The sequence below is a fragment of the Dunckerocampus dactyliophorus genome, chromosome 2, assembly GCF_027744805.1.
Source record: "Dunckerocampus dactyliophorus isolate RoL2022-P2 chromosome 2, RoL_Ddac_1.1, whole genome shotgun sequence".
Lineage (NCBI taxonomy): Eukaryota > Metazoa > Chordata > Actinopteri > Syngnathiformes > Syngnathidae > Dunckerocampus > Dunckerocampus dactyliophorus.
The window spans coordinates 38770774-38782592 of record NC_072820.1 but is presented as its reverse complement, the minus strand read 5'-3'; the positions used below and the strand labels follow the sequence as shown (position 1 = coordinate 38782592).

At 38.4% G+C, this 11819-nt stretch overlaps 1 protein-coding gene across 2 annotated transcripts in view; it reads left to right on the top strand.

Moving 5' to 3' along the window:
- The first annotated feature begins 165 nt into the window (after positions 1–165).
- Positions 166–11819, top strand: part of baiap2l1a (BAR/IMD domain containing adaptor protein 2 like 1a) — a 35720-nt gene continuing 24066 nt past the window's right edge. Inside the window, exons 1-3 of one of the 2 annotated variants that reach the window (XM_054768992.1) lie at positions 166–392; positions 3181–3256; positions 3751–3837. In XM_054768992.1, coding sequence (XP_054624967.1) covers positions 342–392; positions 3181–3256; positions 3751–3837 — 214 coding nt within the window. In that variant the 5' untranslated portion in view covers positions 166–341. The remainder of the gene's footprint in view (positions 393–3180; positions 3257–3750; positions 3838–11819) is intronic. The other variant, XM_054768991.1, reaches the window with a different exon arrangement.

Below are 11819 nucleotides of genomic sequence, written 5' to 3'. Positions count from 1 at the left end.
CCAGAGAAATAATTACCCCTGCGGGGCACTGTAGTAGTGTGTTTTGTGTAATGTTATTTTGACCAATCACGTGCGGCTGTAACAGAAAAAAAACAGGACGGTTCACTTCAAAGAGCGGCTTCCCCCTTTGATTTCAAATAGCCGACTGTAGGAGACGGATCGTTCGCGAACAACGCATTCCGAGCTTGCAGTCAGTCCTCGGGTGGCTGGAGCTTCAGTACACACACGTGCACGGGGCGAGCGGTGCATGCTGGGAGCAGGACCGGCTCTGGGTTCGACAGTAGTGATTGACTACTTGGATTATTGTTGACATTTTGATTTGCTTGATTGAGCGTGCCATCATGTCCGGGGCTCCACAAGACGTCAGCAAACTCACTGAGCTGACTTATAAGGTGAGCCGTACCAGTTGTTATAAAGTTACATCGTTCTTCTTATTGCTAACTTGCTGTTTGTTAGATTATTGTGTAGATTGTTCAGTCTGCACTTTTTGGGGTTACATACACCTTTGAATGAAGCTCCCTAGAATATTGTTTTGTTGCCAACAAGCGAGTTTATTCCAGAAAATCACACCCTATTATTATTATTCACTGCTGGTGCATTTGTTTGTGTGGAATATGTGCGAATGGTGCCATCCTGCTGCTGCTGCTGCCTCATTGTGCATAATGTGATCAATAGTCCATGGATGATTGGTTTCATTTAGCATTGTTATTTTATAAATTAATCTAATCACTGCCGGAGATTAGAGGTGAGTGCGTTAGGTTTCCTCGCATGACGCAAGAAAACAAACAATGGTGTAATACAAAATTGAGTTATTGTTTAACTGCGTAATTACGTGTGTGTGTGAGGGGGGAGTGAGAGTCATACATGCCAATGGATAGGGAGAAAGAAGAAAAGGAAGCAAGGAACCTGTTGGCTTTTTTTCGTCACTCCACTCTGTACTTTTTGCATTGTAAAGTCATACCTGCCTCCTCATTGTTCTACCCAGGGAGTGCCAGGAGCGCAAGACAGGGAGGTGAACAGCACTTGACTGTTCAGGCATTTCAATAGAGAGGGTGGGGCTTGTGGGGGGGGGCTCTAAAACGGGATAGGGGAGTGGATGAGGGTTCATGCCACAAATAGTAGAGACTTACGTCTGGGGAACTTCGCTCTTTGCAGAGAGGGTAAAGAATACATGAGAGGCCAAGTTAAAGATTGAAGGTTTTATTGTTGTCACATTACAAGGGCACTTGCAGTGTTTCCCACAGGACTTTTAATCTATTTGTGGCAATGTTGAATCGTAATTGGCCATGGTGCATGTGCATGTAATTCTAATGGATGCTGTAGGAGAGAGGAATACAGTGGAACCTTTGTTAGCATCATGAATTTGTTACAGAAGGTTCGACTCTAATTGAAACGGACTATAACTGAATACATTTTTCCCATAGGAAATAATGTAAATCCAATTAATCCGTTCCAGAAAGCCAAACATGTTAACACAAAACATTTGATAGTTTTACAAGCAGTAAATCATTCCACATGCACATAAATGAAAGGGATAAATGCACATTTAAGGTTACTTTTACCTTGACCGAAGACGTGATTCTTGATGTGAGTGTTCCCAAAGACTCGACGTGGCAGTGAGACACCACACGTACACGTAGTTATTTCTTCAATTCAATAGCTCTCACCTCAGTAACCCAAAATGGAGCCAAAGAAAGTTTCAAGTGCCAGCATTTTGATAAAGAAGGAGAAAAACACCATTGAATTTAACTGAATTCAAGAAATAACTCTTGACAAAACAGGAAGGTTGTGTCTCGCTGCCACATCATGTATTTTGGACCACTCACATAAAGAATCACATGTTCAATGAAGGTACGCGCAACCTTAAATGTTAACTATTTCTTTAATTTCTCATTTATGTGCATTGAGAATTGTTTTATGCCTGTAAAACTCAAAAAATGTGTTTTAACCTTTTGTGACCGTAGATGGGCTATGGAGATGACTTCCTTAGCAAGCTACTTTGTTACTTTTCTTGGAAGCTAAGGACCTTTAATACATTAAGAGCACAGAAAAACTGTTCATTTAATGGCAAAGTTGCTGAGAGCACTTCAAATGTTGAGCCTCTTTTTGTTACCCGACCTATTTAGTCCAATAGTACTATGTGACTAGTACAAAAGTACAACATTTTGTACTATTTGACACAAACCTATATTTTTTATTTGCACGATAATAAGGAACACAGGGAGCGTCAACGATTCCGGTGCATGTACGTATATACTGTAATATGTATGGAACTAATAATCTATATATGTATCTATATTGCATATGCAGTATATACATTGGACTTGCTAGTCACAGCATTATCTCCTAGCAATATATTACTTAACATTGTTTTCCAGTTAAAAAAAAACAAACATTTTTAAGGTGCGTCAGTTTTTATTTTGTAGTGGCGGGCCGCCACGATCAATTACATGTAGCAGAAACCATGTATTGTACACTAACAGGATAATGAGAATTTTGGCGTAAATGTTCAACGTTAACTGAAAAACACACGAACCGGGGCGGACGCCTGCTCTTCTTAACGAGCAGCGGGTGCTGCTGTGGGCCCCTCCCACATCTAAAAGCACTCACAGGCGGCTCCGCCCTGCTTGTCACATTTAACATATTTGTTTTGCTTTTCATGTTTTTTTTACTCCCTTTTTACGTTATGTAGTGGAACCTACGTGCTTTCATGTCAGTCTCCAAAAGTCTTTTCACCAGATTTGTCGCTAGTCCCTTGTTTGTAAAAGAGTATTTAGAGTGGTCTGGTTACTTGCTAAATATACTGTAGTTGGAAATGTACTGATCCCTCCTGATATGTTGTCTTATTCTCTGGCAGACCAGGTGCGTATGAGGTGTGTTAAGCGGAGTTACGATGGATACTGCCACCTACTGTACAGAGTTGTGATGATGAGCCACCATCACAGACTGTACCATTTTATAACGTGTCTATGAGTGAGAGGGCGAACACATAGCTCCAAATGCCACAAATAAATAAATGTATGGGAAACGCTGACTTGTGTTGGCCTTCTCAATGAAGAATGGGCCACTCAAGGGTTAAAAAAAAAAAAAACAGTATCAAAATATCTGAAATGAAGTGTTACTTTGTGATGTTACTTTCTGTGTTACTTTGCCCTCAATGCTGTCTTCTGTTTTTGCCAGAATGTGATGGAACAGTTCAACCCCAGCCTGAGGAACCTGGTCAACCTGGGGAAGAGTTATGAGAAGTCTGTCACAGGTAAGAATGTAAAACTCAAGGACAACTTTTAAAGGTCCCGTGTGACACCATAAGCCCTAAGCCCTACTTTGAAACTTTTGAATAGTTTTTTTATGTGTGTTTTTAACAGTACTTGAGAGCCTATCTTGGGCAAAAAGGTTGAAGTTATGCCATTTTCACCCTCAACGCCCACATACTGTTCAAATACGTTAACATAAACAATTGGAGGATGCCTGCTGAGATACATTGTGGTGGTCTACAATCATCGGATTTCTTGAGCCTGGTTCCTGACAACTTTTCAGGTTGCACCTCCACCAGCCCCTATTTTGTTATTATAACAACCTCAAGGGCAATTGTGATACAGCCCTATGAATTCTGCCTAGCAACGAGCGACTGTTAGCCGTTACTCATAGCATAGAAACATGACTAGCAGTCAATGACATGGCCAAGAAGCAAGTGCTTTTGCTTAAAATATATCAAGATGTTTCAATATTGCTTGTTATCCTCACATGCAGGAATGACCATCGCAGGAAAGGCCTACTTCGATGCCATCACAAAAATTGGGGAAAATGCTACCATGTCTCCGGTGTCCAGGGAACTTGGTAAGTTCATGCAAGTTTATTTTTTAATAACCATAATTAATATTATTATGGTTATTAATAATAATACAAGTATTGACGATATCATGTATTACTACGCATTCAGTCAGACACTCAGTCTTTGCTCTTTTTTCCCCATTTTTTTTCCAATTCTCCAATTTTCCAAATATTTCAACTTTCTTTTTAAATAATCTTTGTCAGTTTTCTTTTTGTAATATTATGACTTTATTCCCATAATATTTTGACTTTATTTCCATTATATTATAACTTTCACACAACCTAATTGTCCAAAAACTACAACTTTAATATTTAATTCATCTGTAATATTTCAACTTCATGCTGCTAAAATGACATTATTTTTCCTCATAATATCCCAACTTTATTCATGTAAAATTGCAACTTTTTCAAGAGTTTTTCTCTTAATATTCTGACTTTATTCTCGTAAAATTACATCTTTTTTTCATTTCTGCTGTTGTTGTTCTTTATTATTATTTTCTATTACAACTTTCTTCTTGTACATTTTCTTCTTGCAATTCTGACTTTATTTCCATAATATTTTAACTGTATTCTCGTAATACAACTTTTTCCGCAGCCAAATATTTCAAAAATTATTTTGTATTTATTTATATTTTCTTAATTGTATTTATTTATATTTATTTCTTTTCTCATATTATTACTACTTAAAAAAACTTTTTTTCTTTAATATTTCAGCTTTATGCTACTAAAGTGACGTTAGTTTTCCTCATAATATTATTATATTAATAATAATAAGCATATAATAAAGCATATAATAAAGCAAAAGCATATACTATTATTATATTAATAATAATATTATGTTATCTCGTAAAATTATGACTTTTTTAGATTACAACTTTTTTTCTGTTAATATTTGGACTTTATTATTGTAAAATTTGTGCTGATTTTTAAGTTTCTGCTGTTCTTTTCTTTTCTTTTTTTTAAAATTTTTCTTGTTAAATCATATTTTTAGAATGTGCAACTGGCCAATAAAAAAACAGCTACGTGCCGCAAATGGCCCCCGTGCCGCACTTTGGACACCCGTGCTGTAAACTGTGTTTGGCCAACACGTAGCCGTGCTACGCTAATTAGCGGCTAGCTTCATATGGATAGCTGGAACCATCATTGTGAAAAGAATGAAGTTCATTTTTAAAAATGAAACTATCCCTTTAAACGACTGTCGTCATCATTCCATTAGTCACCACGCGAACGTTTCACGAACACAGCGGTAACTGGAAAGTATGATTTTCTGCTTGACGAGCTTTCTCATCTTTAAACTGACTGCCTGAATGTTTGTGCAAGATTGCGCTTCATCCATCATGTGACTCATTTTCAATTACTGTGTCAGTGCTAGAATTCAGGAGCTGGTCTAATTTTCAAAGGCTCTTAAATGCGTGTTATCATCTTATTATTCTGATGCCTGTCTATTTTTAATGTTGGCATTGGCAATGTAATCTGCTGATATGACAGCCACTGATTGCTTTTCCATAAAGTGTTGGGTCTGAGAAAGAGGAATGGTTGCCGTTGTTATTCATTTGCACGTCTTTGAAACATGGTTGCAGTTTTGCTACATCTGAAGCAATGAAAGTTGTTTGGGGGAAAAAGCAGACCGATTTTTGCAGACCGACCAGTAAAAACATACAATAACTGCTGTTTGTTGAGGCAGATATGGGAGTTGTACAACCAATTTTGGTGATTTTTTTTTTAATGCATGGATGGTAGAGATGAAAAATATTAGAAACACTGCAAACAAGACTGCTAAATGAATACCAGTGTGTCACGTTAACATTTTGTTATTGGAACTCATTCGATTTTCCAGCTATACTTAATAACAGCTATCTATTGTTTGTACTCCTTTGGACAAGAAAAGAAAATAATTGCTAGCCTCCCAATTTCCTAATGGCTCTCAGCAGTGATCAGAAGTAGGAATGCACGAGTGCCCCTTGCACACTCTCTGCTGCTGGGACTATTTAACGAAAGAGTGTGAATTCTCTCGCAGCCTGCAGCAGGCATCCTATAGCAAACATGCTGAATAAACACAACGACAGAAGAATGTCTTCCCACCAGGGATCCTTCCTCGTCTTCTCCTTTGACTCACCCTAATCCACCAAGTGTCTGTCTGCCTGTCTGTATCTGCTCTGTGGAGCCTACAACAGGCTCAAATTGTAGCAACATTGACCATCCAGTGATGGACTGGATTACTTAGTAGATCATTGTGACGCTTTCTCTGATTGAAGCCTTTCTTTTTTCCTCCTTAATGCTACTCTAGGCTATTTACTGAGAGTTTTTACCCTAAGAGTGCACTGCTGCTGTGGTCTCTTTCCTGCCAGTCTCTCACCAACGTAGATTTGACTGAGTTTCATGTATCAATCCCGTTTAAATTCCGGTTTATCTGGTCAGAAAGTGGCACAGCACTCCCAGGAGGTTTTGTAGCTTCTACTTTGGCTCACACTCTGACTTTTTAGCAACTTAATAGACCTAGGATGAATGTAGGAAAATCGCAAAAAGGCCTTTTTTTTCTCCTTGAAGGCTCTCTTATGTCTTCTATTTAACTAAAGCTGATCTGGAAATGTGCCCTTTGGTGCTGTTTGTCCACAAGCTCGAAAGGATAAATAATACAAGAATAGGGCTGCGACAAACGATTATTTTCCTCCTCGATTAATCTGAAGCTTGCTGTTTCGGTTCGAGTACAGTGTACCCTCATTTATCGCGGGAGATAGGTTCCCAAAATAGCCCGCAATAAGTGAAATCCGCGAAGTCGCTAACTTTATTGTTTTATAATAATTATATATGTTTTAAGGCTGTAAAACCCCTCGCCATACACTTTATACACCATTCTCAGACAGGCATTAACAATTTTATCACATTTATTCCGTAATGGCGCCCTACAGTGTGGAAGTCCAACTTTTTTTGCGATGGTCAGCATCTTCCTCTGCCTTTTTGGATTTTTTTTTGGTGCAGAACGTTTCGTCAACATTGTGGGTTTTGTCGGGGGAAAAAAACGTGCAAACATACAGCTTTCAGAGTCACATGGTTAGCTTCTTCTTCTTCTATTGTTTATTGGCGGTTGGCAAGCAGCTCACACGGTTAGGTAGTTTTGTAGCGATGACCACGGCAGGAGACGGCAACAAGGAGATTGATTGGAAAGGGTCTACAGCCATTTAAGACGCAGGAGACAATGGGCGTTGCAGACAGAAGAGAGAGAAGAGGGAGAGACACAGCCACATGGCGCACTAAAGCACATAACTACAACACTCAACTTCCAACAATGCAATTCTTCTTAAAGGCACAGGCACAGTCTGTAACAAAAAAAAAAATCTGCAAAACAGCGAGGCCGCAAAATGATATTAAAGTAGCCAAAATTGTTGAAAAGTGACAAAATTCCAGCAAAATGTTATATTATTGTATTGACCTGAATATAACACGACCGGTCTATTTCAAGACCTGTTTGTGGAAAATAGTTTTTCAAGACAAATTTAAGTTTTCAGTATCAGTTAAAGAACTAGTAGATTGCAATTAAAAAAAGGATATATTTATTCGCTGCTCAACATTTGTTTGCTTCACTGATTTCCCTTATCTTAAAATTAGCATCATGATCATCATTTTGAGCCGGTTTCTCTCCAAGTCACCGGTGTGTGAGTAACAGGAAGAAAAGCACTGACTAACTTGCAGAGAAGTCGTTTGCTGCCACCTGTTGGTTTGCATGTATAAATCTCTAGATCCCAAATATATGACGGCCCATCTTATACAGTACAGTCGTCCCTCGCTACATCGCGATTCGAACATCACTCCCTCACTCTATCACAGTTTTTCAAAAAACAATTAATCAATAAATGGTCGCTGTTTAGTGGTGGCATATTGTTAGCATAAAAATGCAAATTTCAGCAAATGTTACGTATTCTTGGTCTAAATTAAGCATTTTCGAGCATTAAAATGTTCTAAATGAACTAAAATACAATTACGATTTTAGGCAATATCCCCAACAGCAGGCTTTTATTATTTAATAATTATTTATCTCACAACAGACACAATAATAACAACAATAATAATAATAATAATAATAATAATAGACATCATCATTGTCATAATAAAAACACGGGCTACCATTGTGGCCGTACTCCAGCTAAAATGCAACTCTGAATCCCCGACGTCACTTCCTGTCCACACATCCGGAAGACTTTTATTGAATCACACATGAGCACGAGTCTTATTTATGTCTTCAATAGCTTACTTTCTCTCATTATGTCTACAATATTGGGTAATGTGAGTGTAAAGGTGACTATAGGGGTGTTATTTCATGTCTAGAGGGCTCTAATAATGGTGAAAATCGTATCTAGAAAGTCATTAAACAGGTTTTCTATGCTCTCACTAGGAACATATTCAGTTTATTATTGAATCTTCACTTATCGCAGTCAGGTCTGGAACCAATACACCGCGATGAATGAGGTATTGTATTTACTTTTTCTGGGGATAATATTGTGATACGAGTGGCTTATGACATTTGCTTTATTAGTTCATTTTCTGTTAGTTTCATTTTGTGTAGAACTGCTTTGCATTTGAGCTACCTTTTTAAGGGCTAAATATTAGAAGCTGTCAGTATGACACAGTGCTGTTCTCTACCACTGTAAGCTACAACCATATTAAACACATGAATACACAAGCAATATTTTTAGCACTTGCAATGGACTGTGCGTGTGTACCTAATGCTGTGGCCTGTGAGAGCAAGGCACTCCATATGTGTCGAAATATATTTTAGGGGTTGAACAATTAAAAGGTTTCGGTGCACGAAGGCATGATTGAACTCTGCAGGGAGTTGCCATTCGTCAGTGAAAAGCAGCAGGTATTTAAGGACTGAAAATGCGAGCAGAGAAAAGAGAATGGCGCTATCCACTCTCCTTCCAGCTTTTGTGTGCGCTGTTTGTCAAGCCTCTGTGGGAATAGCTTTTTTGAAATATGGAGATAGGCTGTCTGCATGAGAAGAATGGTAATGTCAGACGCAACCATTTGTTTTCCCGGAGAATAAAGATCGAGAATGGAGGGAACACTCTGAGGGTTTCCCAAAAGATAGCTTTTTGTGAGGTAATGTTACCGTCAATAGGAGTTAGTGGCATTTTAAGCATTTGGAGCTATTTGATGAGTCTGTTTGACTGTCTAGACACGAACCACAGTATTGGCTGCGTGCTCCTGTGTGATGCATGATGAGCAGTTTCCTGAATCATAAAAGCCAATGAAATGACATTTTCCTCCCTACCCAGTATATCTCCTGCAACGAGCTCAAAGACTTGTTCTTACTCATAAATGTGTACTTTTTACCTCTGAGATGATAAAGGCTATTTTTATAACCTCATTGTAACAAATGACAATGTGACTCAGTGTTTAGTTGGCCAGCTGCAAACACTCTTTTGATCCACTGCTTTCAGCTGCATGATTGCTAATGCTGAGTCTGCATGTCAACTCACCAGCCAGAACATTAGGTACACCGTTTATAATACAGTACATATATATATTTTAAAAACTCCTGTCCTTTTTAAAAACATTATAATGCTCAGCAGCGATGAATATGGTCAAATCAGGTATCAATTTCAAAATAATAGGTGTGTTCGTAACATTTTCGCTACTTTAGTTGGCTGCATCAAAACGTCATAATATGACCTTTTGATGATGGATGATGGGCCGCACGGTGGTCTAGTGGTTAGCACGTTGGCCAACACAGTAACAGCTTAGAGATCGGGAAGACCTGGGCATTTCTGTGTGGAGTTTGCATGTTCTCCCCGTGCATGCGTGGGTTTTCTCCGGGTACTCCGGCTTCCTCCCACATTCCAAAAACATGCATGTTAGGTTAACTGGCAACTCTAAATTGTCCATAGGTATGAATGTGAGTGTGAATGGTTGTTTGTCTATATGTGCCCTGCGATTGGCTGGCGACCAGTCCAGGGTGTACCCCGCCTGTCGCCCGAAGTCAGCTGGGATAGGCTCCAGCATGCTCCCGCGACCCTAATGAGGAAGAAGCGGTATAGAAAATGGATGGATGGATGATGGATAATGACCCTGGATGATGCAGTGCATCACTGCAAACTATAATCAAATCCAATATTTACACAGTGGATTCATTATTAAATGACTAAAATGTTTATTGCAAAATTATGAAAAATATTCCTCTGAACGATACGGTGCATAACTGCAAAATATAACCGAAATAAATTATTTTTAAAAAATTCTGAATTAGTCGCCACTAAAATAAACACAGCTTTTAAAAAGCACAAATAATTCACAAATATTTACATAAATTAATATGATAACTAATATATACATTAAATTCAATATGTACAAATTATTAAATGACTAAAATATTTGTTGAACACATAAACAGAACTCGTAACATGACCTTTGACCCCAGCTACCTCCAATACCTTGGATGGGATAGCTGCTAAGATCAATACACTTCTTGCACTGGTATAGACCAATAGTCCCTGGCAGGAATAAGTGGTTAATAATTGTGTCCAAATAAACCATGTTATTTAAATATCATAATTTAAAGATAATCACATCAGTTGCATGTGTGTATTGTTCTATACACCCTCCAAAAGAGTTTATACAAACCTACAAGAGTTTTAAACAGGATTAGTGTTGTTACTGACCACTGATAGCCAAGCCAAGGAAAAAGAGTAGCTTTTTTCCTGCAATGCATTTTCTTCTGAGTAGCTGCGTTGTATTTACTGTGTGACAGCTGACAGAAATGTGAGAATCCTCATATAGTACATTTTGTTCAAGAGGGAATTACAACACACGGGGTGTTGTTCATCTTAAGCAACCTTCAGTATCAGTACCTTGTGTGATCGGGAAAACCTTTGGATACTGACGCACAGAGGATGTGGTCACATTTGATTACACACACACACACACACACACACACACACAATGCATGTGTGGACAAGTTCAGTGATGCATCTGATTGGAAGGTTCAGTGCCAGTTGAGAGAACAAATTTCATGTGCATAAAGAGGCAGGGCTACCAAAGAGGAAATAAAAGAAATCATCTGCTAACATTGACTCATGTCACACATTTTCCTTACTGGCATGCGTTGATTTGTCACAGGCAGTTTCTCCACTTTCCAAATGATATCACCTGATAATCATTTTTAGAGTGTTGTTCCTTCTGCCTTCCTTGTCTATCAAAAATCATATCTTGAGATCTAGAACCGGTTTACAGCCTATTTGTTTATTCATGTGTTTACGGTCACACCGACTGGTCTTAATAGTTTTAGGTGCACCGTATAATGAGTTATGGTACTATACCATTACAGTAAAACAGCTGCCTTAAAAGATAATAATGCTCACTTTTCATTGATACTGTCAGATGTGTTCTCGAACGTAATTAATTCATATATTTTTGGTTTTATTAATTTTTAATGATTTTTATGTATTTATTTTATTTATTTTTTCCCATTTTTCATTCCCGCATAAGCTATTTATTTGTTGATACAAATGATCTTTTCTTTTTCTCTCCCTATTAGGAAACAGTAACATGTTAAACACAGGAAGTACTATAAACCAACTGTCAAAATTGCTGAGACATGGAGACAGGGAAGGATGAAATAAGCTCTGCATCGTCCTGCTCCTTTTCGGACATGGTGAATTATGTAAATATTAGGGCTGTCAAAAATAGCCCGTTATCGGCGGTAACTCATTTATTTTATTAATTACGTTGCAATTGCAATTTTTAGCGTTATTTACGCATGTGCACCATGCTAAGCCACCCGTCTCTGTTATGGCGGCAGATGGAGGCACAATAGCGTCCCCACACAGAGTCTGATGGTCTTTTAGAACTTCATTCAGACCTGAATGTTACGATAGGTTGGAGCTGTCGGAAGCTTGACCCCCAGGGTGCAGAGACGAGGAGATGGAGTGCAAACATAAAGGTTCTTTAATAGTGTAAAACAGGAGCAAACATAAGGCGACAGGGAAAAGGCT